General features: G+C 48.5%; 1 protein-coding gene across 1 annotated transcript in view; it reads left to right on the top strand.

Annotated features, from left to right (window-relative positions):
• The first annotated feature begins 13026 nt into the window (after positions 1–13026).
• Positions 13027–24521, top strand: part of uba2 (ubiquitin-like modifier activating enzyme 2) — a 53443-nt gene continuing 41948 nt past the window's right edge. Inside the window, exons 1-4 of the mRNA XM_070896874.1 lie at positions 13027–13241; positions 16021–16104; positions 20492–20562; positions 23125–23189. Coding sequence (XP_070752975.1) covers positions 13104–13241; positions 16021–16104; positions 20492–20562; positions 23125–23189 — 358 coding nt within the window. The 5' untranslated portion in view covers positions 13027–13103. The remainder of the gene's footprint in view (positions 13242–16020; positions 16105–20491; positions 20563–23124; positions 23190–24521) is intronic.

Raw genomic sequence — 24521 nt, 5'->3', positions numbered from 1 at the left:
GATGAGTCATCCCCCTCAACAGCACTCAAAGCGGTGTATCTGTTTTGCAGTGGGATGACCACAGGGGACCCCTGCACTACCTTCATTGCACTACTCTTCCTGCTGGTCTTCCATTCCCTCGCTGGCTGTGGACCCTTCTCCTGCGGTAAGACCAACTCGCTACACGTGATACTCACGTCATTCTCAGCATCGTGGATGATCCAGAGTGAATCCACCCACAGCTCCAACTCCGCAACGCGGACCGTCAGGAGCCGGAGGTGGACACACTTCCCGCACATGTAGTCGTCAGGGACACTGGTGTTGTCCCCGTGTTCCCACATGGTACAGGAGGAGCATATCACGTGACCGAGCTGTCCTGCCATGACTTAACCCTTAGATACACTTAAATTGCCGACAACAATGTTAAAAGTTACTGACTAATAAAGAAAAAGAAAAACTATTCACCAATCAGCAGCCAATCACTTACCACGTTGGCTGTGACGTCACCTTTTGATTTCTTTCTACTTCTTTTTTGACTTCTCTCAGCTGGAGCTGCACAAGTCACGCCTCTCTCGACTCCCGCCTCTCTCGACTCCCCGGACTGCTGAGCCTTTTATAGGCCGCTGCCTCTCTCGACTCCCGCCTCTCTCGACGCTCCCCGGACTGCTGAGCCTTTTATAGGCCGCTGCCTCTCTGGACTCCCGCCTCTCTCGACGCTCCCCGGACTGCTGAGCCTTTTATAGGCCGCTGCCTCTCTCGACTCCCGCCTCTCTCGACGCTCCCCGGACTGCTGAGCCTTTTATAGGCCGCTGCCTCTCTCGACTCCTGCCTCTCTCGACTCCCCGGACTGCTGAGCCTTTTATAGGCCGCTGCCTCTCTCGACTCCCGCCTCTCTCGATGCTCCCCGGACTGCTGAGCCTTTTATAGGCCGCTGCCTCTCTCGACTCCCGCCTCTCTTCTATCTGCCAACGAGTTGTCTATCCACGTCAGTACATTTCTCCCAATACCATGTGCTTTGATTTTGCACACCAATCTCTTGTGTGTGGTGTTCAAAATCATGAGGGGTCTAGACAAGAGTAGATAGAGAGAAACTGTTCCCATTGGGGGAAGGGTCGAGAACCAGAGGACACAGATTCAAGGTGATTGGCAAAAGAACCAAAGGCGACATAAGAAAAAAGGTTTTTTACGCAGCGAGTGGTTAGGATCTGGAATGCAGTGCCTGAGAGGGTGGTGGAGGCAGACTCAATTGTGACTTTCAAAAGGGAGTTGGATAAGTACCTGAAAGAAATAAATTGCTGGGCTCCGGGGAAAGGGTGGGGAGAGGGATTAGCTGAGGTGCTGTTGCAGAGAGCCAGCACGGGCTCGACGGGCTGAATGGCATTCTGCCATTTGTAACCATTCTATGATGATAGATTTTTTGACTTGGGGTAATCAAGGGATATGGGGAACGGGTGTGAAAGTGGAGTTGAGGTCGAAGATGGCTGAGAAGTGATTTAGCAAAGGTGGACTGGAAACAGTTACTTAAATGTAAATCAGTGCCAGAGCAGTGGGAGGTATTCAAGAGGGAGATACACGGAGTTCAGGGTAAATATATTCCCACAAAGAAAAAGGATAGAATTGCCAAATTTAGAGCCCCCTGGATAACAAGGTGCATACAGGGTAAGATAAGGCAAAAAAGGGAAGCCTATATCAGATATCGTGAGGTCAATACTGCAGGAAGCTTGAAACAGTATAGAAAGTGTAGGGGTGAGATTAAGGAGGAAATTAGGAAAGCAAAGATAGGGCATGAAAAAATACGGGCAAGTAGAAGCAAAGAAATCCCAAAGATGTTTTCCAATTACATAAAGAGCAAGAGGATAACGAAGGAAAGAATAGGGCCTCTTAGAGACCAAAATGGTGATGTGTGTGTGGAGGCGGAGGACGTGGGCAAGGTACTAAATAAATACTTTGCGGCTGTCTCACAAAAGAGGGTGACGATGCCAGTGTTGAACTTCAGGGGGAAGATAGTGAAATGTTAGACTGGATAAACATAGTAAGAGAGGGAGTTTTAAGGGGTTTAGCATTCATGAAAGTAGATAAATCGCCAGGACCGGATGAAATATATCCAAGGCTACTAAAAGAAGCAAGGGAGGAAATTGCGTAGGCTCTGACCATCATTTTCCAGTCCTCCCTGGCTACAGAAGTGGTGCCAGATGATTGGAGAACTGTTAAAGTTGTACCATTGTTTAAAAAGGGAGAAAGGGATAGACCGAGTAATTACAGGCCAGTTAGTTTAACCTCAGTGGTGGGCAAATTACTGGAATCAATTCTGAGGGATAGTATAAACCTTCATTTAGAAAGACACAGATTAATCAAGGACAGTCAGCATGGATTTCATAGCATCATAGAAGTTTACAGCAGGGAGGAGGCCATTTCGGCCCATCACGTCCACGCCAGCCAACAAGAGGCTATCCAGCCTAATCCCACTTTCCAGCTCTTGGTCCGTAACCCTGCAGATTACGACACTTCAAGTGCACATCCAAGTACTTTTTAAATGTGGTGAGGGTTTCTGCCTCTACTATACTTTCAGGCAGTGAGTTCCAGACCCGTACAACACTCTGCGTGAAGGATTTTCCCCTCAAATCCCCTCTAACCCTTCTACCAATTACTTTAACTGTATGCCCCTGGTTGTTGACCCCTCTGCTAAGGGAAATAGGCCCTGCCACTTTATCCACTATATCTAGGCCCCTCATAATTTTATACACCTCAATGAGGTCCCACATGGTAGACTGGTCATGAAGGTTAAAGCCCATGGGATACAGGGCAAAGTGGCAAGTTGGATCCAACATTGGCTTGGAGGTAGGAAGCAAAGGATAATGATTGATGGATGCTTTTGTGACTGGAAGGATGTTTCCAGTGGGGTTCCGCAGGGCTCAGTACTGGGTCCCTTGCTTTTTGTGGTATATATCAACGATTTAGATTTGAATATAGGGAGTATGATTAAGAAGTTTGCAGACGACACTAAAATTGGCTGTGTGGTTGATGATGAAGAGGAAAGTCATGGGCTGCAGGAGGATATCAATCTACTGGTCAGGTGGGCAGAGCAGTGGCAAATGGAATTTAATTCAGAGAAGTGTGAGCTGATGCACTTTGGGAGGGCTAATAAGTAAAGGGTATACACGTTAAGCAATAGGCCACTTAATAGTGTAGATGAACAAAGGGACCTTGGAGTGCTTGTCCACAGATCCCTGAAAGTAGCAGGCCAGGTGGATAAGGTGGTTAAGAAGGCATACGGAATGCTTGCCTTTATTGGTCGAGGCATAGAATATAAGAGCAAGGAGGTTATGCTTAAATTGTATAATACTTTGGCTAGGCCACAGCTGGAGTACTGCGTGCAGTTCTGGTCGCCATATTATAGGAAGGACGTGATTGCAATAGAGAGGGTGCAGAGGAGATTTACTAGGATGTAGCCTGGAATGGAGAATCTTAGTTATGAGGACAGATTGGATAGGCTGGGTTTGTTCTCATTGGAACAGAGGAGGTTGAGAGGAGACCTCATCGAAGTGTACAAAATATTGAGGGGCCTGGACATAGTGGATAGTAAGGGTCTATTTCCATTGGTGGAGGGGTCTATTACGAGGGGGCATAGTTTAAGGTGGTTGGTGGAAGGTTTAAGGGGGATTTGAGGGGGGTTTCTTTCCAAAGAGGGTTGTGGGGATCTGGAACTCGCTGCCTGGAAGAGTGGTGGATGCAGAAACCCTCACCACTTTTAAGAGCTGGTTGAATGGGTACTTAAAGTGCAGTAACCTGCAGGGTTACAGACCTAGAGCTGGTAATTGGGGTTAGACTGGATGACCTTTTGTTGGACGGAGCAGATATAATGGTAAGTATTGCAGGGAATCGAATACAGCCAGGGTGATCTCCTGGACTAGTTTTGATTGCCTGGATGGGTCGGAGAGTCATTTTCCCAGATTTTTTCTCCCTAAATTGGCCTGGGTTTTATCTGTTTTTTGCCTCTCCAAGGAGATCACATGGCTCCGGTTGGGGTGGAGTGTAGAATGTTTCAGTATAAGGGGTGTCACAGTTGTGGTGAGGCAGATTGGTTTGCCGTTCCGTCATTGTTCAGAGGTTTATATGTAACCTTTAGGACTGCTGACCGAGGGTCGTGTGGCTCTTTGTCGGCCGGCGGGGACAGGATGGGCCGAAATGGCCTCCTTCCGCTCTGTAAATTTCTATATTTCTATGTATAAAACTACTTTTTGTAGTATATATTAGTGATTTAGGCTTAAGTGTAGGAGGCATGATAAAGACATTTGCAGATGATACAAAGACTGGCCGTGTGGTTGACAGTGAAGAGGGAAGCTCTAGCCTGCAGGAAGATATCGATGGACTAGTCAGGTGGGCAGAAAGTCAATCTGGAAAAGTGTGAGGTAATGGATTTGGGGAGGGGCAACAAGGCAAGGGAATACACATTAAATGGGAGGATACTGAGAGATGTGAAGGAACAGAGGGACCTTGGAGTGCAGGTCCACAGATCCTTAAGGGTAGCAGGACAGGTCGATAAGATAGTTAAAAAGGCATATGGAATGCTTTCCTTTATTGGCCAAGGCACAGAATACAAAAGCTGGGAAGTTATCCTTGAACTGTATAAAATACTAGTTAGGCCACAGCTGGAGTACTGCGTGCAATTCTGGTCACCACTTACAGGAAGGACATGATTGCACTAGAGAGGGTACAGAGGAGATTTACGAGGATGTTGCCAGGACTGGAAAACTTTAGCTACAAGGAAAGATTGGATATGCTGGGTTTGTTTTTGTTATGTATGGAGAAAGAGTCCGACTGAACACTGTGAGCTCAAAGTGAAGTGTGACCTTAGTCTTTTATTGCAGGTCTCCTGAGTACCTCTCCAACCTGTGAAGCCCTCTTAAATAACTGTGCTCCCAAGGGATTATGGGATCCCTTGGGACTCCGGGGAATGAGCCCTCTGGTGGTTGTACAGAGTAAATATAAGTCCACATAGATAACAACATTCCCCCCCCAAGTCAATAGTGTAACTATTTACAATGTGAGTCGATCTGGGGCCCTTCTTGCCCTGGTTGATCGTCTCGGTGTGAAAGCTGGTGTTGTTGGATCATTTGTTGGGCCCTCGCTGGGCTGTTGTGCAGCTGGCCTTGCTGGGCTGCCTGGTGTGTTGGGCCCTGCTGGGCTGCTGTGGATGATGGGTTCTGCTTCGTGGTCAACCGTGGTGCCGGTTGTCACTGGTGTGTATGTTGGGGGATCAAAAAAGGTAGGGTCCAAGGTGGGTTGCTCAGGATAGTCCGAGAATCTGAGTTTGATTTGGTCCAAGTGTTTCCAGTGAATGAGTCCATTTGAAATTTTGACCCGAAACACCCTGCTCCCCTCTTTGGCCACGATAGTGCCGGGAAGCCACTTGGGACCTTGTCCATAATTTAATACAAATACAGGATCATTGACTTCAATCTCGCGTGACACATTTGCGCTATCATGGTATGCACTTTGTTGAAGCTGTCTGCTCTCTACCTGTTCATGTAGATCAGGGTGAACTAACGAGAGCCTTGTCTTAAGTGCTCTTTGCATGAGCAGTTCAGCAGATGGGATCCCAGAGAGTGAGTGTGGCCTCGTGTGGTAGCTAAGCAGGACTCGGGACTGCAGTGAGCCTTCAGTTACCCTCTTCAAGCCTTTGCTTGATGATTTGCACTGCTCTCTCTGCCTGACCATTGGATGCTGGTTTAAACGGGGCAGATGTGACATGTTTGATCCCGTTATGGGTCATGAATTATTTGAACTCGGCACTGGTAAAACATGGCCCGTTGTCGCTCACCAGGACATCAGATAAGCCGTGTGTGGCAAACATGGCCCGCAGGCTTTCAGTGGTGGCAGCGGACGTGCTAGCCGACATTATCTCACATTCAATCCACTTGGGGTACGCGTCTACAACCACAAGGAACATTTTACCCAAGAATGGGCCTGCATAGTCGACGTTTATCCTAGACCACGGTTTAGAAACATAGAAACATAGAAAATAGGTGCAGGAGTAGGCCATTCGGCCCCTCGAGCCTGCACCGCCATTCAATGAGTTCATGGCTGAACATGCAACTTCAGTACCCCATTCCTGCTTTCTCGCCATACCCCTTGATTCCCCTAGTAGTAAGGACTACATCTAACTCCTTTTCGAATATATTTAGTGAATTGGCCTCAACAACTTTCTGTGGTAGAGAATTCCACAGTTTCACCACTCTCTGGATGAATAAGTTTCTCCTCATCTCAGTCCTAAATGGCTTACCCCTTATCCTTAGACTGTGACCCCTGGTTCTGGACTTCCCCAACATTGGGAACATTCTTCCTACATCTAACCTATCTAAACCCATCAGAATTTTAAACGTTTCTATGAGACCCCCTCTCATTCTTCTGAACTCCAGTGAATACAAGCCAAGTTGATCCAGTCTTTCTTGATACGTCAGTCCCGCCATCCCGGGAATCAGTCTGGTGAACCTTCGCTGCACTCCCTCAATAGCAAGAATGTCCTTCCTCAAGTTAGGAGACCAAAACTGTACACAATACTCCAGGTGTGGCCTCACCAAGGCCCTGTACAACTGTAGTAACATCTCCCTGCCCCTGTACTCAAATCCCCTCGCTATGAAGGCCAACATGCCATTTGCTTTCTTAATCGCCTGCTATACCTGCATGCCAACCTTCAATGACTGATGTACCATGACACCCAGGTCTCGTTGCACCTCCTCTTTTCCTAATCTGTCACCATTCGGATAATAGTCTGTCTCTCTGTTTTTACCACCAAAGTGGATAACCTCACATTATCCACATTATACTTCATCTGCCATGCATTTGCCCACTCACCTAACCTATCCAAGTCACTCTGCAGCCTCATAGCATCCTCCTCGCAGCTCACACTGCCACCCAACTTAGTGTCATCCGCAAATTTGGGGATACTACATTTAATCCCCTCGTCTAAATCATTAATGTACAATGTAAACAGCTGGGGCCCCAGCACAGAACCCTGTGGTACCCCACTGCCTGCCATTCTGAAAAGTACCCATTTACTCCTACTCTTTGCTTCCTGTCTGCCAACCAGTTCTCAATCCACGCCAGCACACTACCCCCAATCCCATGTTCTTTAATTTTGCACATTAATCTCTTGTGTGGGACCTTGTCGAAAGCCTTCTGAAAGTCCAAATACACCACATCAACTGGTTCTCCCTTGTCCACTCTACTGGAAACATCCTCAAAAAATTCCAGAAGATTTGTCAAGCATGATTTCCCTTTCACAAATCCATGCTGACTTAGACCTATCATGTCACCTCTCTCCAAATGCGCTGCTATGACATCCTTAATAATTGATTCCATCATTTTACCCACTACTGATGTCAGGCTGACCGGTCTATAATTCCCTGTTTTCTCTCTCCCTCCTTTTTTAAAAAGTGGGGTTACATTGGCTACCCTCCACTCCATAGGAACTGATCCAGAGTCAATGGAATGTTGGAAAATGACTGTCAATGCATCCACTATTTCCAAGGCCACCTCCTTAAGTACTCTGGGATGCAGTCCATCAGGCCCTGGGGATTTATCGGCCTTCAATCCCATCAATTTCCCCAACACAATTTCCCAACTAATAAGGATTTCCCTCAGTTCCTCCTTCTTACTAGACCCTCTGACCCCTTTTATATCCGGAAGGTTGTTTGTGTCCTCCTTAGTGAATACTGAACCAAAGTAATTGTTCAATTGGTCCGCCATTTCTTTGCTCCCAGTTATGACTTCCCCTGATTCTGACTGCAGGGGACCTATGTTTGTCTTTACTAACCTTTTTCTCTTTACATATCTATAGAAGCTTTTGCAATCCGTCTTAATGATCCCTGCAAGCTTCCTCTCGTACTCTATTTTCCCTGCCCTAATCAAGCCCTTTGTCCTTTTCTGCTGAGTTCTAAATTTCTCGCAGTCCCCGGGTTCGCTGCTATTTCTGGCTAATTTGTATGCCACTTCCTTGGCTTTAATGCTATCCCTGATTTCCCTTGATAGCCACGGTTGAGCCACCTTCCCTTTTTTACTTTTATGCCAGACAGGGATGTACAATTGTTGTAGTTTATCCATGCGGTCTCTAAATGTCTGCCATTGCCCATCCACAGTCAACCCCTTAAGTATCATTCGCCAATCTATCCTAGCCAATTCACGTCTCATACCTTCAAAGTTACCCTTCTTTAAGTTTCATTCTCCATCCTAATGCAGAATTCCACCATATTATGGTCACTCTTCCCCAAGGGGCCTCGCACAACGAGATTGCTAATTAATCCTCTCTCATTACACAACACCCAGTCTAAGATGGCCTCCCCCCTAGTTGGTTCCTCGACATATTGGTCTAGAAAACCATCCCTTATGCACTCCAGGAAATCCTCCTCCACCGTATTGCTTCCAGTTTGGTTAGCCCAATCTATATGCATATTAAAGTCACCCATTATAACTGCTGCACCTTTTTTGCATGCACCCCTAATTTCCTGTTTGATGCCCTCCCTAACATCACTACTATTGTTTGGAGGTCTGTACACAACTCCCACTAACGTTTTTTGCCCTTTGGTGTTTTGCAGCTCAGACCATAAACTCAGCGGCACCTCCCTGGGTACATTGCTTCACTGTGAGCATGTATTATATCTGTGAACGCAGGACTCTAAGTCCGCATTGATATTGGGCTACCAAAAGTGGGATCTGGCTATTGCTTTCATCATTACGATGCTTGAGGTCACTGATGACGGTGTCTCTGCCCTTCTTGGGGACCACTACTCGATTGCCCCACAGAAGGCAGTCGGCCTGTAGAGACATTTCATCTTTGCGCTGCTGGAACGGCTTTATCTCTCCCTCCATTTCCACTGGGACACTGGACCAGCTCCTGTGACGCACACAACTTTTGACTGGAGATAATAAGGGGTCCTGACTTGTCCAGGTTTTGATCTGCCGGGCAGTGACAGGTGATTGCTCACTCTCAAATGCTTCCATAACCATGGCTAGATCTGCGGGCTGCGCCATTTCCACCCCCGTGATGGGCAATGGCAGCCTACTGAGAGCATCGGCGCAGTTTTCTGTGTCTGGCCTGTGGCGGATGGTGTAGTTGTATGCGGACAACGTGAGCGCCCATCTCTGGATGTGGGCCGATGCGTTGGTATTTATCCCTTTACTCTCGGAAAACAGGGATATAAATGGCTTATGGTCAGTTTCCAATTCGAATTTTAGCCCAAACAGGTATTGATGCATTTTCTTTACCCCATAGACGCCTCTTTTTCAATCATGCTGTAGGCTCTCTCGGCCTTAGACAGACTCCTGGATGCAAAAGCAACTGGTTGCAGTTTCCCGAAATCATGAGCTGGTCCAATACACACCTGACGCCATATGACGACGCATCACATGCTAGTACAAAACGCTTACATGGATCATTCAACACAAGCAATTTGTTTGAGCATAACAATTGTCTCGCTTTTACAAAGGCATTTTCTTGGCTTTTGCCCCCTTTTCATAGTGGCTCTAGCAGGGTGCTGAGACCCAGTAAGAAGTTACCAAAGTAGTTCAAGAGTCCCAGAAATGACCGCAGCTCCGTCACGTTCTGTGGCCTCGGTGCGTTCTCGATTGCCTCCGTCTTTGCGATGGTGGGCCTGATGCCGTCCGCCGCAATCCTCCTTCCCAGGAACTCCACTTCAGGCGCCAGGAAAACGCACTTCGAGCGTTTTAACCTGAGCCCCACGCAGTTGATTTGACGAAGAACCTCCTCCAGGCTCGACTGTGTTCCGACCTGTCGTCCTGGAAGACCACGGTGTGCGGGACCGACTTCAGTAAGCTTTCCATGTTTCTCTGGAATATCGCCGCCGCTGATCGGATTCCAAACGGGCATCTGTTATAAACAAAAAGACCTTTGTGCGTGTTGATGCAGGTGAGGGCCTTCGATGATTCCTCCAGTTCCTGTGTCATGTAGGCTGAAGTCAGATCCAGCTTCGTGAACGTCTTTCCTCCCACCAGCGTTGCAAAGAGGTCGTCGACTTTTGGTAGTGGGTATTGGTCCTGCAGGGAGAAACGATTGATAGTTACTTTGTAACCACCACAGATTCTGACGGTGCTGTCTCCCTTGAGGACTGGGACAATAGGACTGGCCCACTCGCTGAACTCAATCGGTGAAATGATGCCCTCTCTTTGCAGCCGGTCTAGCTCGATCTCTACCCTTTCTCTCATCATGTACGGAACTGCTCTCACCTTGTGATGGATGGGTCGCGCCCCCGGAATTAGGTGGATTTGCACTTTTGCTCCTTGGAATTTCCCGATGCCTGGTTCGAACAGCGAAGGAAATTTGTTTAAGACCTGGGCACACGAAGTGTCCTCAGTGCGCGAGAGCGCTCGAACGTCGCCTCAGTTCCAGCGTATCTTTCCCAGCCAGCTCCTGCCGAGCAGCGTGGGACCATCGCCCGGTACCACCCAGAGTGGCAGCTTCTGCACCGCTCCATCGTAGGAGATCTTTATGGTAGCACTGCCGATTACAGGAATCAGTTCTTTCGTGTAAGTTCTTAGTCTCGTGCGAACTGGAGTTAAGACTGGCCTTGAGGCCTTGTTGCACCACAACGTCCGAAAGTCTTTTTGCCCATGATGGACTGGCTCGCGCCGTGTCCAGCTCCATTGACACCGGGAGTCCATTTAGTTCAACATTCAGCATTATCAGGGGACAATTCGTGGTGAATGTGTGCACCCCATGTACCTCTGCCTCCTCGGTCTGATGCTCTGGTTTGTTGTGATCCTCCGTGGATCTGTCCTCCTCTGCAACGTGGTGGTTTGCAGGTTTAACAGGCTTAGCAGCTCGGCTGCACACTTGTTGGAGGTGTCCCATTGTTCCACAGCCCTTGCAAACGTACCCTTTGAATCGGCATGAATGGAAAAGATGATCACCCCCACAGCGCCAACAAGGTGTTAATGGCCTTGCATTCATCACCCTTGATGGTGGACTCTGAGTCATCTGCGGACGTGTAGCTGCAGGTATGTGTGACCTGCCCTGTACGTTACGATTTGAAAACAACATCACTTTGTTCACAGTACTTGTAGCAGCACTTGTGTGCTGAGAGATTTGCTTTGTATTGTCACTGGTGGCAATGAACGCCTGGGCTATTGCTATGGCCTTACTCAAGGTTGGGGTCTCTACAGTCAAAAGCTTGCGAAGTATGGTTTCATGGCCAATGCCAAGTACGAATAAGTCTCTGAGCATGTGCTCCAAATGTCCTTCAAATTCGCAATGTCCTGCAAGGCGTCTTAGTTCGGCGACATAACTCGCCACTTCCTGGCCTTCAGGCCTTTTGTAGGTGTAGAACCGGTACCTCACCATCAGAACGCTTTCCTTCGGGTTCAAATGCTCTCGGACCAGTGTGCACAAATCATCGTACGATTTCTCCATGGGTTTCGCTGGAGTGAGCAGATTCTTCATGAGGCCATACGTTGGTGCCCCACAGACGGTGAGGAGGATCGCTCTGCGTTTGGCAGCGCTCTCTTCCCCATCTAGCTCGTTGGCCATGAAGTATTGGTCGAGTCGCTCCACAAAAGTTTCCCAATCATCTCCCTCCGAAAATTTCTCCAGGATGCCCACTGTTCTCTGCATCTTTGGGTTCGCTATCTGTATCTTGTCGCCAGTTGTTGTGTATGGAGAAAGAGTCAGACTGAACACTGTGAGCTCAAAGTGAAGTGTGACCGTAGTCTTTTAATTGCAGATCTCAAGAGTGTCTCTGCAACCTGTGAAGCCTCCTTAAATACCTGTGCTCCCAAGGGATTATGGGATCCCTTGGGACTCCGGGGAATGAGCCCTCTGGTGGCTGTACAAAGTATATACAAGTCCACATATATACGTTTTCCTTAGAACAGCGGAGGCTGAGGGGAGATTTAATTGTGTATAAAATTATGAGGGGCCTGGATAGAGTGGATAGGACGGACCTATTTCCCTCAGCAGAGGGGTCAATAACCAGGGGGCACAGATTTAAAGTAACTGGTCGAAGGATTCGAGGGCCGATGAGGCAAAATTTCTTCACCCAGAGAGGGGGGTGGGGGTCTGGAACTCACGGCCTGAAAGGGTGGTAGGGGCAGAAACCCTCACCACATTTAAACAGTACCTGGATGTGCGCCTGAAGTGCCGTAACCAGCAGGGCTACGGACCTGGTGCCTGAAGGCGGGATTAGGCTGGGTAACTCTTTTTCGACTGACACAGACACGATGGGCCGAATGTCCTCCTTCTGTGTCGTAATTTTTCTATGATTCTATAATCCTAAGGTCAGCCATGATCTTATTGAATGGCCGAGCAGGCTCGAGGGGCCGTATGGTCAATCCTGCTTCTAATTCTTGTGTTATTATTATCTTAACCAGCTCATCTCGTGGGGAAACCAGCAAAATACCTTCAATAGACCAAGTGCGACATAGCTTGTACCGGCAGGTGGCGCTGTATCCGGAGGCCCGGCAGGTGGCGCTGTATCCGGAGGTCCGGGAGGTGGCGCTGTGTGGGGAGGCCCGGCGGGTGGCGCTGTATCCGGAGGCCCGGGAGGAGTCGCTGTGTCCGGAGGCCCGGGAGGGTGGCGCTGTGTCGGGAGGCCCGGCGGATGGCGCTGTGTTCGGAGGCCCGGCAGGTGGCGCTTTGTCGGGAGGCCTGGCAGGTGGCGCTGTATCCGGAGGCCCGGGAGGTGGCGCTGTGTCAGGAGGTCCGGCAGGTGGCGCTGTGTTCGGAGGCCAGGGAGGTGGCGCTGTGTCGGGAGGCCCGGCAGGTGGCGTTGTGTCGGGAGGCCCGGCGGATGGCGCTGTATCCGGAGGCCCGCCAGGTGGCGCTGTGTCGGGAAGTCCGGGAGGTGGCGCTGTTTCGGGAGGCCCGGCGGGTGGCGCTGTATCCGGAGGCCCGGCAGGTGGCGCTGTGTGGGGAGGCCCGGCAGGTGGCGCTGTGTCCGGAGGCCCGGGAGGTGGCGCTGTGTGGGGAGGCCCGGGAGGTGGCGCTATAGCCGGAGGCCCGGTGCCGCTCCGAGCTGCCGGCAGGCGGCGCTGCCCTCGGAGGCCGCGCTCGGGCCCTGGGCTTTTCCCGGCGAGCGGAGGCCGGGCCGGGCCTGCGGCCTTTGGCGGGGAAGATGGCGCTGGTCGGGCCGCTGTCCCGCGCTCTGGCCGAGCGCCTGTCCTGTTGCCGGCTGCTGGTGGTGGGCGCGGGCGGCATCGGCTGCGAGCTGCTCAAAAACCTGGTGCTCGGCGGCTTCAGGGACATCGAGGTGGTGAGGAGCGGGGGCCGGGCGGCGGGAGAGGCCGGGGAGCGCGGCCTGGGCCTCGCGGTGCGGAGCACACCGGCTTTCAGCGCCGGGCGGGCGGCAGTGAAGCCGCGGGCCGCTCGTGGCCCAGAGGGAGGCAGACTTGCATTTGTATAGCGCCTCAGGACATCCCCAAGCGCTTTACAGCCAATGAAGTACTTTTGGAGTGTAGTGACTGTTGTAATGTGGGAAACGCGGCAGCCAGTTTGTGCACAGCAAGATCCCACAAACAGCACTGTGATAATGACCCAGATAATCTGTTTTAGTGATGTTGGTTGTGGGATAAATATTGTCCAGGACACCGGGGAGAACTCCCCCTGCTCGTCTTCGAAATAGTGCCCTGGGATCTTTTACATCCCCCTGAGAGACCACATCTCATCTGAAAGACGGCACCTCCGACAGTGCGGCACTCCCTCAGTACTGCCCCTCCGACAGTGCGGCCTTCTCTCAGTACTGCCCCTCCGACAGTGCGGCACTCCCTCAGTACTGCCCCTCCGACAGTGCGGCGCTCCCTCAGTACTGCCCCTCCGACAGTGCGGCTCTCCCTCAGTACTGCCCCTCCGACAGCGCGGCACTCCCTCAGTACTGCCCCTCCGACAGCGCGGCGCTCCCTCAGTACTGCCCCTCCGACAGCGCGGCGCTCCCTCAGTACTGCCCCTCCGACAGCGCGGCGCTCCCTCAGTACTGCCCCTCCGACAGTGCGGCGCTCCCTCAGTACTGCCCCTCCGACAGCGCGGCGCTCCCTCAGTACTGCCCCTCCGACAGTGCGGCACTCCCTCAGTACTGCTCCTCCGACAGTGCGGCACTCCCTCAGTACTGCCCCTCCGACAGTGCAACACTCCCTCAGTACTGCCCCTCCGACAGTGCAACACTCCCTCAGTACTGCCCCTCCGACAGCGCGGCGCTCCCTCCGTACTGCCCCTCCGACAGCGCGACGCTCCCTCAGTGCACGTTAAAGATCCCATGGCACTATTTTGAACAAGAGCAGGGGGAGTTCTCCCGGGTGCCCTGGCCAATATTTATCCCTCAATTAATATAACTAAAACAAATTATCTGGTTATTATCACATTGCTCTTTGTGAGAGCTTGCTGTGTGCAAATTGGCTGCCCCGTTTCCTACATTACCAACAGCGACTATTCTCAAAAAGGACTTAATTGGCTGTAACGCTCTTTGGGATGTCTGGTGGTCGCGAAAGGCGCTATAGAAATGCAAGTGTGCGTTTCTTTCTAATATAGCGCTTTATCACATGAAAGAGCAGATATTCTTATCCAGATTGGCTGCACAAACTGCACTCCAAAAGTGCTTCATGGTGTGAACCACTCAGATTGTGATGATGTGATAAGGCACTATATAAATATAACTTTTTTTGACTTTCTCTTTGTTCATTCTATTTGGACCATCGCCCCAGTGTTGGCTCTCTGGAAAAAGCTATCTCCCCTCATCTTATTCCCTGCCCTTTCACCATTACACTTTTCATATTTTGAAAAATAACATCTTTTCCGCTGTTTCTGGTCGCTCAATCCATGTCCTAGAAATTTACAGCACAGAAGGAGGCCATTTGTGTCCGTGCCAGCCGACAAAGAGCTATCCCACCTAATCCCACTTTCCAGTTCTTGGTTCGTAGCCTTGTAGGTTACAGCACCTGAAGTGCACATCCAAGTACTGTTTAAATGTGGTGAGGGTTTCTGCTTTCAAGCAGTGAGTTCCAGACCCCCAGCACCCTCTGGGTGATGAAATTTCCCCTCAAATCCCCTGTAAAGCTTCTACCAATAATTTAATGCCCCCTGGTTGTTGACCCCCCGCCCCCCCCCAAGCTAAGGGAAGTAGGTTCTAACAACTGTCTGCGTAAAAACATTCTTTGTTTTGTGGTGATAAATTTTTGTCTTCTCGTCACTGATCCACCAACCACTGGAGATAGTTTTCTCAATTTACCTCATCAAAACCCCGCCTTGTTTTCTACAACTCTGTCAGATTTCCCCTTAACCGCCTCTGTTCTCATGAAACGAGCCCAGTCTCTCGTCCCTCCTCATAGTTGTCGCCTCTCACCCTGGCATCATAACGAATCCCTTCAGCACCCTCTCCAGGGCCCTGACATCCTTCCGAAAGTAGAACGCCCAAACACGGACACATTACAGTTTGCACTTAAGTTTGCTTAATTAGAATTATCTGATCATTTGAATTGAAATAGTGCAAAAAAAATCTCCGCTGTTTTATTAAATTGCTTAATTTGAACTTTGGAGCAAATAAACAACTTTGAATTAAAAACAGTAGATTGCATTCTAAGTGTACCCTAACCAATGATTTGTATTGGTTTAACGTCACATTGCTTTTGTATTCTGTGTCCCGGTTTATTAAACCTAAGATCCCATCCGCTTTTTAAAAAAACAGTTTATCAGCTTGTCGTTCGAGCTGTCCCCCTCAGTGGTCCCGTTGTTTGGGTGGAATATCTCCCACGCTATCATTTCCTGATTCCGGGTATTCGTGAGAGGACGGAGCTTCCCGATTCAGGTGCTTTTGTCCTTCCATGGAAACATAGAAAATAGGTGCAGGAGTAGGCCATTCGGCCCTTCGAGCCTGCACCACCATTCAGTATGATCATTTCTTTCTTCCAATTTTCCTTCTGTCCTTGTGAACAAATGTCTGGGAGCGTGCGAGAGATGGTTCTGATCCTGTGGATTTATTTCGCTTTGGTGCCATCTCTGGATGAGCTTAAACTGTGTAACAATCCACCCTCCCTTGTTTCTAGGTGGATTTGGATACCATCGACGTCAGCAACCTCAACCGGCAGTTTCTCTTCCAGAAGAAGCATGTTGGCAAGTCAAAAGCTCAGGTGAGAGACGGCATCATCAAGAGATAGGCCTCTGTTTTTTTTCCTTGCCGCTGTGAAGTGATTTGTGAAGTTTTTCTACATTCAAGGTTCTGTATAAATACGGGTTTTTTTTCGTTAGTCCGACGTTATAAAGCTCGACCTTTTCTGTCGGGGTTTTCCCCCTGCGACCCTGTAATTGGAAAGAGTTCAAGCTCAGGAGGAATCTTCATCATTTCCTCCTCAGGCAGCTTTCCCTCCAGTTATTATCCTCCCCCAGGAGATTAGGCTGAGGAGACTCTGTATGAATTGTGCACCCTCTGTTGGAATAGCAGGTTGGTCTTTTTTTAAGCTTCTTACAGTAAGTAAAAAATAATATGAATTTATGTAGCGTGTCTCATGATCGCAGGACGCTTTTCTCTCTCTTTCCCCCCCCCACCAAAGTACCAGTTATGTGGAGAAACTGGGATTGTTCTCCTTAGAATAGAGAAGGTTAAGGCAAAATTTGATCGAGGTGTTCAAAATCATGAATGGTTTTGATAGAGTAAGTAAGGAGAAACTGTTTCCACTGACAGGGAGGGTCGGTAACCAGAGGGACACAGATTTAAAGTGATTGGCAAAAGAACCAGAGGCAATTTGTTAGTCAATTTGTGTTTGACTAACTTGATTGGGATTTTTGATGAAGTGACGGCAAGGGTTGATGAGGGTAGTGTAGTCGATGTTGTGTATATGAACTTTCAACAGGCATTTGACACAGTACCACATAATAGAATTGTTAGCAAAATTAAAACCCATGGGATTAAAGAGGTAGTGCAGCATGGATCCAAAATTGACCAAGGGACAGTTTTGTTTTGTCTCTAAGCTAGTTAAGAAACTAAATTGCTATAACTTTACTTTATTAAATTAATAACTAAAACTAGATAAACAAATTAAGTCATAAAACAAATAATTGATTGAAAAAAATAATGAATTAACTAATCAAATAAATAAAGGTTAGCTAGAGATGGCAGAGAAGGTGGTGTGCTGTAACTGCAGCATGTGAGAATTGGTGGAGAGCATCGTGATTCCGAACAACCACATCTGCAGTAAGTGTCTGCAACTCGAAGAACTTCGGCTCAGAGTTGTTGAGCTGGTGTACGAGGTACAGACATTACGGGGCATCAGGGAGGGGGGGGGGGGAGTTACCTGGACACTTTGTTCCAGGAGGCAGTCGCACCCCTTAGGTTAAGTAGTACTTTAGAGTTAGTCAGTGGTTAGGGACAGGAGGGTACGACTGGGAGTCAGGAAGGTATGGGGACCCAGGATATAGTGATAGAGGAGCCTCGGCCCTTGTCTTTGACCAACGGGTATGAGGTACTTGCTACCTGTGCGGATGAGAACAAGGACTGCAGGGTGGATGAGCAAGCTGACCATGGTGCAGGAGGCCATTTATGTGGGGGGAGTGAAAGGGAATGTGGGGGACAGTATAGTCAGGGGGATAGATACTGTTCTCTGCAGTCGCGACCGGAAGTTCCGAAGGTTGTGTTGCCTGCCCGTTGCCAAGGTTAAGGATATCGCCTCGTGGCTGGAGAACAACTTGGAGTGGGAAGGGGGAGATCCAGTTGCTGTGGTCCACGTAGGAATTAATGACAGGTAGAACTAGGAATGAGGTTCTATTGAGGGAGTTTGAGCAGCTAGAAAGAAAGACAGACTTGCATTTATATAGCGCCTTTCACGACCACCGAAGCCTCAAAGTGCTTTACAGCCAATGAAGTACTTTTGGAGTGTAGTCACTGTTGTAATGTCCAAATTAAATGCAGAACCTCAAAGGTAATAATCTATGGATTGTTATCTGAGCCATGTGCAAATTGGCATAGGGACAGACCGATGAGGAGTTTTAAATGCGTGGCTCAAAGAGTGGTGTGGGAGACAAGGGTTTTGCTTCATGGGACACTGGCACCAATACTGGGGGAAAAAGGGAGCTGTTCCATTGGGATGGGCTCCACTTAAACCGGGCTGTAACCAGTGTCCTGGTGAATCGAATAACTAGGGCGGTAGATAGGGCTTTAAACAAATGAAGGGGGTTGGGATGGTTCAGGAACGGCTAAATTTAAAAGCAGTAAGAGAAATGTCAAGGCTGCAGAGCAGAGTAGTGATTTGGGTAAAGATAAGCAGAGCTGGTCAGCAAGGGACAGAGGGCTCAACAAAGGGCATCAGGGAAAATAGCAAAAAGTCAAAGCTAAAGGCACTATATCTGAATGCACGAAGCATTCGCAAATCAATTGATGAATTAATAGCACAGACAGAAATTAATCGGTTTGATTTAATTGCCATTACAGAGACGTGGATGCAGAGTGACCAAGGTTGGGAACTAAATATTCCAGGATATTTGACTTTTAGAAGAGACAGGCAGAATGGAAGAGGGGGCCGGGGGGAGTAGCGACAGCTCTGATAATAAAGGAGGGGATAAAGCTAGAAAAGATCTTGGCTCAGAAAAACAAAATGTAAAATCAGTTTGGGTGCAGCTAAGAAACAACAAGGGACAGAAAATACTAGTGGGAGTGGTTTATCGGCCCCCTAACAGTGGTTGTAATGTCAGGCAGAGTATAAATCAGGAAATTAGAGAGGCATCTCACGGGAGTAATGCAGTAATCATGAGGGACTTCAACTTTCATATTGACTGGGCAAAGCAAATTTTCAGTAATATAGGAAGAGTTCATTGAATGCATTCAAGATAGTTTTCCAGATCAGTATGTCGAGGGACCTACTGGAGAATCGTCTATTTTAGATCCACTACTGTGCAACCAGACAGGGTTAATTAATATATCCAAGTTAAGTGATGATACAAAGCTAGGTGGGAATGTAAGTTGTGATGGATGAATGCAAAGAGGCTTCAAGGGGATATAGACAGGTTAAGTGAATGGGCAAGAACTTAGCAAATGGAATATAATGTGGAGAAATGTTAAGTTATCCACTTTGGTAGGAAAAATAGACAAACAGTATTTTTAAAAATAGTGCGAGATTGGGAAGTGTTGGTGTTCAGAGGGACCTGGGTGTCCTTGTACACAAATTACTGAAAGTTAAATGCAGGTATAGCAAGCAATTAGAAAAGCAAATGGTATGTTGGCCTTTATTACAAAAAGAGTAAAAAGACATCTCACTGCAATTATATCGGGCCCTGGTGAGACCACACCTGGAGTATTGTGTACAGTGTCGGTCTCCTTACCTCAGGAAGGATATACTTGCCATAGAGGGAGTGCAACGAAGGTTCACCAGGCTGATTCCTGGGATGGGGGGGGATTGTCCGATGATGAGAGAGTGAGTAGACTAGGTCTATATTCTCTAGAATTTAGAAGAATGAGAGGTGATCTCATTGAAACATACACAATTCTTACAAGGCTTGAGAGGGTAGATGCAGGGAGGATGTTTCCCCCGGGCTGGGGAGTCTAGAACCAGGGGTCACAGTCTCAGGATAAAGGGTCGACCATTTAGGACTGAGATGAGGAGTAATCTTTGGAATTCTCTACCCCAGAGGGCTGTGGAGGCTCAGTCATTTTAAATACAAGATAATTACCAATAAATCCAGCAGGGAAATGAGGAGAAATTTCTTTTACTAAGAGAGGAGTTAGAATCATCATCATCATTATAGGCAGTCCCTTGGAATCGAGGAAGACTTGCTTCCACTCTCAAAGTGAGTTCTCAGGTGACTCAACAGTCTAATACGGGAATTACAATCTCTGTCACAGGTGGGACAGACAGTGGTTGAGGGAAAGGGTGGATGGGGAGTCTGGTTTGCCGCACGCTCCTTCCGCTGCCTGCACTTGGTTTCTGCATGCTCTCGGCGATGAGACTCGAGGTGCTCAGCGCCCTCCACTTAGGTCTTTGACCAGGGACTCCCAGGTGCCGATGGTGATGGCTTTGAGGGTGTCCTTGAAACGTTTCCTCTGCCCACCTGGGGCTCGCTTGCCGTGTAGGGGTTCCGAGTAGAGCGCTTGTTTTGGGAGTCTCGTGTCGGGCATGCGGACAATGTGGCCTGCCCAACGGAGCTGGTCGAGTGTGGTCAGTGCTTCGATGCTGGGATGTTGGCCTGAGCGAGAATACTCTTGTTGGTGCGTCTGTCCTCCCAGTGGATGCCTCAGTGGTTAGAATGTGAAACCCGCTAACACAGGAAGTGGTTGAGGCAAATAGCAGAGATACTTTCAAAAGAAAACTAGACGAGTACATGAGAGAAAGAGGAATAGAAAGATATACTGAAAGGCTGGGATGAGGTACATAGAATGGGAGGAGACCTATGTGGAGTATAAACAGCGGCACAGACCAGTTGGGCTGAATGCCTTGATTCTGTGCTGTATATTCTCGGATCGGTAGCAGATCCATTATTGGCTTGGATGGGACTGGTTTTGATTGCCCCTCTGTATAATTTGGTTTGCAGGTGGCCAAGGAGAGTGCCCTGCAGTTCTGCCCCGAGGCCAAGATTACCGCTTATCACGACAGCATCATGAAGTAAGTTTTATCTTTGGTCAGCCTTGTTCTGGACCGCGGAGGGCATGTCCGCAGAACAATGTGTTTTTTTGAAGTGATGATTGGGTGAGCTTCCTGTACTATCCGGGGAACGGAGGAGTGGCGGTGAATCTGAAGGGGTGAGAATGTAGCTTTGGCTCTGGTAGCCCAGCCCTGTTCCCCTCGATCAGACAGTGACTAAAAGAAAGAACTTGCATTCCTCGAACGCCTTTCACAGCATCCCAAAGCTCTTTATAGCCATTGAAGTGTAGTCACTGTTGTAATGTGGGAAACACGACAGCCAATTTGCGAACAGCAAGCTTCCACAAACAGCAGTGTGATAATGACCAGATAATTTTTTTTTTAGTGGTATTGGTCGAGGGACAAATATTGGTCCCAGCACGCCTAGGAGAACTCCCCTACCCTGGGAGCCATGGGATCTTTTACGTCTCATCCAAAAGACGGCACCTCCGACAGTGCAGCACCCACTGCACTGGGAGTGTCAGCCTGGATTTTATGTTCCAGCCACAAAAGGGGTGATTGGTGCACTGCACAGGTGGCGAGAAGTTAATCAGGAGAGTATCTTCATGTAACCTGGCTGATTCGCAACATAAACTGTTCATCTGGTCATAGTGCACTGGACTGACGGCAACTTCTTTAAAAGTCCTGTTGTTGAAGTAGATTTGAATACTGTTCGATACAACTGAGTATCCCGCTAGGCCATTTCACAGGGCAGTTAATAATCAACTCCGTTGGTGTGGGACTGGAGTCACATATAGGCCCGGACCGGGTAAGGGCCGCAGGTTTCCTTCCCTAATGGACATTCGTGAACCAGTTGGGTTTTTACGTCAATCCGACAGCTTTTCATGGTCACTTTTACTGATAGTACCAGTTTTTTTTTAAATTCCTAAATCCTGGAAACCAAACTAACAGCACTGTGGGAGCACCTTCACCACACGGACTGCAGCGGTTCAAGAAGACGGCTCACCACCACCTTCTCAAGGACAATTAGGGATGGGCAATAAATGCCGGCCTTGCCAGAGCCACCCACGGCCAAGAAAAATTTAAAGAGACACTGATTAAAACTGAGAACCAAGATAAGGCTGTTGATTCCTTTAGTTAAAAAGATTCCAAGTGTCCATAGATGTGCCATCGAAGCCTGTTATGTTAGGAGACTTTGAGTGGAGTCTAAATCAAATGATGAGAGCAGAAATGATTGAGCTTGTCGAAAGCAACTTAAGCAATTCCTCATCTCAAGATTCGTTTATGGATGCCAAATCTGGATGTAGTCCTACCAACCTTCGCGATGTTGGATCAAACGGCTTTTTCCAATTCTTGATTGGTCTTGTGTTAAGTTACCTTCTCCATACTCGCCCGACTCATCAATGAGTCAGCAAGTGATCAGGAAGGCCAATGGAATCTTGGCCTTTAATTGCAAAGGGGATGGAGTATAAAAGCAGGGAAGTCTTGCGACAGTTGTACAGGGTATTGGTGTGCCCACACCTGGAATACTGGGTACAGTTTTGGCTTCCATATTTAAGAAAGGATGTACCTGCTTTGGAGGCAGTTCAGAGAAGGTTCACTAGGTTGATTCCGGAGATGAGGGGGTTGACTTATGAGGGAAGGTTGGGCCTCTACTCATTAGAATTCAGAAGAATGAGAGATGATCTTCTCGAAACGTATAGGATTATGAGGGGGTTTGACAGGGTGGATGCAGAGAGGATGTTTCACTGATAGGGGAGACTAGAACTAGGGGGCATAATCTTAGAATAAGGGACCACCCACTTAAAACTGAGATGAGGAGGAATTTCTTCTCTCAGAGGGTTGTAAATCTGTGGAATTCGCTGCCTCAGAGAGCTGTGGAAGCTGGGACACTGAATAAATTTAAGACAGAGATAGACAGTTTCTTAACTGATGAATGGATAAGGGGTTATGGGGAGCGGGCGGGGAAGTGGAGCTGAGTCCATGATCGGATCAGCCATGCTCGTATTAAATGGCGGAGCAGGCTCGAGGGGCCGTATGGCCTACTCCTGCTCCTATTTCTTATGTTGTTATAATGAGTTGCCACCCCGATGGCTCAGTCGGTGCAGATGCTGTCCAGTCGGGAACTGAGCCTCCCGTCACAGCTCTATCTGAAGCTCGTGTCCTGCAGTGCATGGCGACCTACGTGCATCTCCTTACTCTCCTCCCTTGCCATTCTCCCAGCTAGCGTTCCCTCTAATTTCAATTTTAGGTGCGTGGTCCCTTTAACTGGCTGCGGGCCCATTCAAATTTTTGTGCATGCGCGGTTTCTTCAATCTAAGAGCTGGTGAGCGGCCTGCACGGGACCTCCAGACTGCCGCGCAGCTTAGCGGGAACGTTGTTCCCAGCCTCTGACTTTCCCCATTAAACTTGCTGAGCTATCGGAACGATGAACAAGAGGTTTGGAATTATTGTACAGAATTGGAGGAGAATGTAATGTTGTGACAGAGCTGTTGGGACAGCAATGTGGGATCTTGATTTCTTTTTTGTGTCTTGTTTGTGGTAACCCGTTTAAAAGAGAGCTGTCACTTTTGTTTCCCACAGCCCAGATTACAACGTGGAATTCTTCAGGCAGTTCACGCTTGTGATGAATGCTCTGGATAACAGGGGTAAGGATTTCGGGGGCTCTACTGGTTTTGGGCATGAGGAATGCAGACCAGGATAATGGATACTCACTGATTTGAGAAGGAAGAATACGGGCTTGACTAACTCGATTGTGATCCATCCACATCAATGCTGAAATTATAAATACATTATATTCGTCAGAGGAGGAGGTCATTCAGCCCCTCGAGCCAGTTGTGTCATTCAGTTAGATCATGGCTGATCTGGACCTCAACCCCATTTACCCACCTTTGATCCATACCCCTTGATAACCTTTCCAATCAAACCTCTATCCATTTCGATCTTGAAAATTTCAATTGATCCGCAGCCTATTAAGGCAGTGAGTTCCAGACTTCCACTGGCCTCTGTGTGGAACAAATGCTTCCTGACATCACCCCCTAGCTCTAATGTGCCCCCTTGTTCTGGGTTCCCCCATCATTGTTTATCTGTATCTACCCTATCAAATCATAAAATCATACAGCACAGGCCGTTCGACCCATCCTGACTGTGCCAGCTCTTTGAAAGAGTGAACCAGTTAGTCCCACTGCTCCGTGGTTCCCCATAGCCCTGCAAATCTTTCCTTTATCGTTTTAAACACCTCGATCAGATCCCCCCCCCCCACCTCACCCCCCAACCTTCTAAACACAACGGACTACATGTCAGGTGTATGCCACCCCTCCTTGTGAAAAAGGAAAATGATCCTGTTCCTCTCCCTAATCCAGTCATAGAAACATAGAAAATAGGTGCAGGAGTAGGCCATTCGGCCCTTCTAGCCTGCACCGCCATTCAATGAGTTCATGGCTGAACATGCAACTTCAGTACCACATTCCTGCTTTCTCACCATACCCCTTGATTCCCCCAGTAGTAAGGACTTCATCTAACTCCTTTTTGAATATATTCAGTGAACTGGCCTCAACAACTTTCTGTGGTAGAGAATTCCACAGGTTCACCACTCTCTGGGTGAAGAAATTCCTCCTCATCTCGGTCCTAAATGGCTTACCCCTTATCCTTAGACTGTGTCCCCTGGTTCTGGACTTCCCCAACATTGGGAACATTCTTCCTGCATCTAACCTGTCTAACCCCGTCAGAATTTTAAACGTTTCTATGAGGTCCCCTCTCATTCTTCTGAACTCCAGTGAATACAAGCCCAGTTGATCCAGTCTTTCTTGATAGGTCAGTCCCGCCAACCCGGGAATCAGTCTGGTGAACCTTCGCTGCACTCCCTCAATAGCAAGAATGTCCTTCCTCAGGTTAGGAGACCAAAACTGTACACAATACTCCAGGTGTGGCCTCACCAATGCCCTGTACAACTGTAGCAACACCTCCCTGCCCCTGTACTC

Source organism: Pristiophorus japonicus, chromosome 13 (assembly GCF_044704955.1).
Source record: "Pristiophorus japonicus isolate sPriJap1 chromosome 13, sPriJap1.hap1, whole genome shotgun sequence".
Classification (NCBI taxonomy): Eukaryota; Metazoa; Chordata; class Chondrichthyes; family Pristiophoridae; genus Pristiophorus; species Pristiophorus japonicus.
Note: the sequence above shows the minus strand (reverse complement) of the source record. Positions and strands in the feature narration are given on the sequence as shown.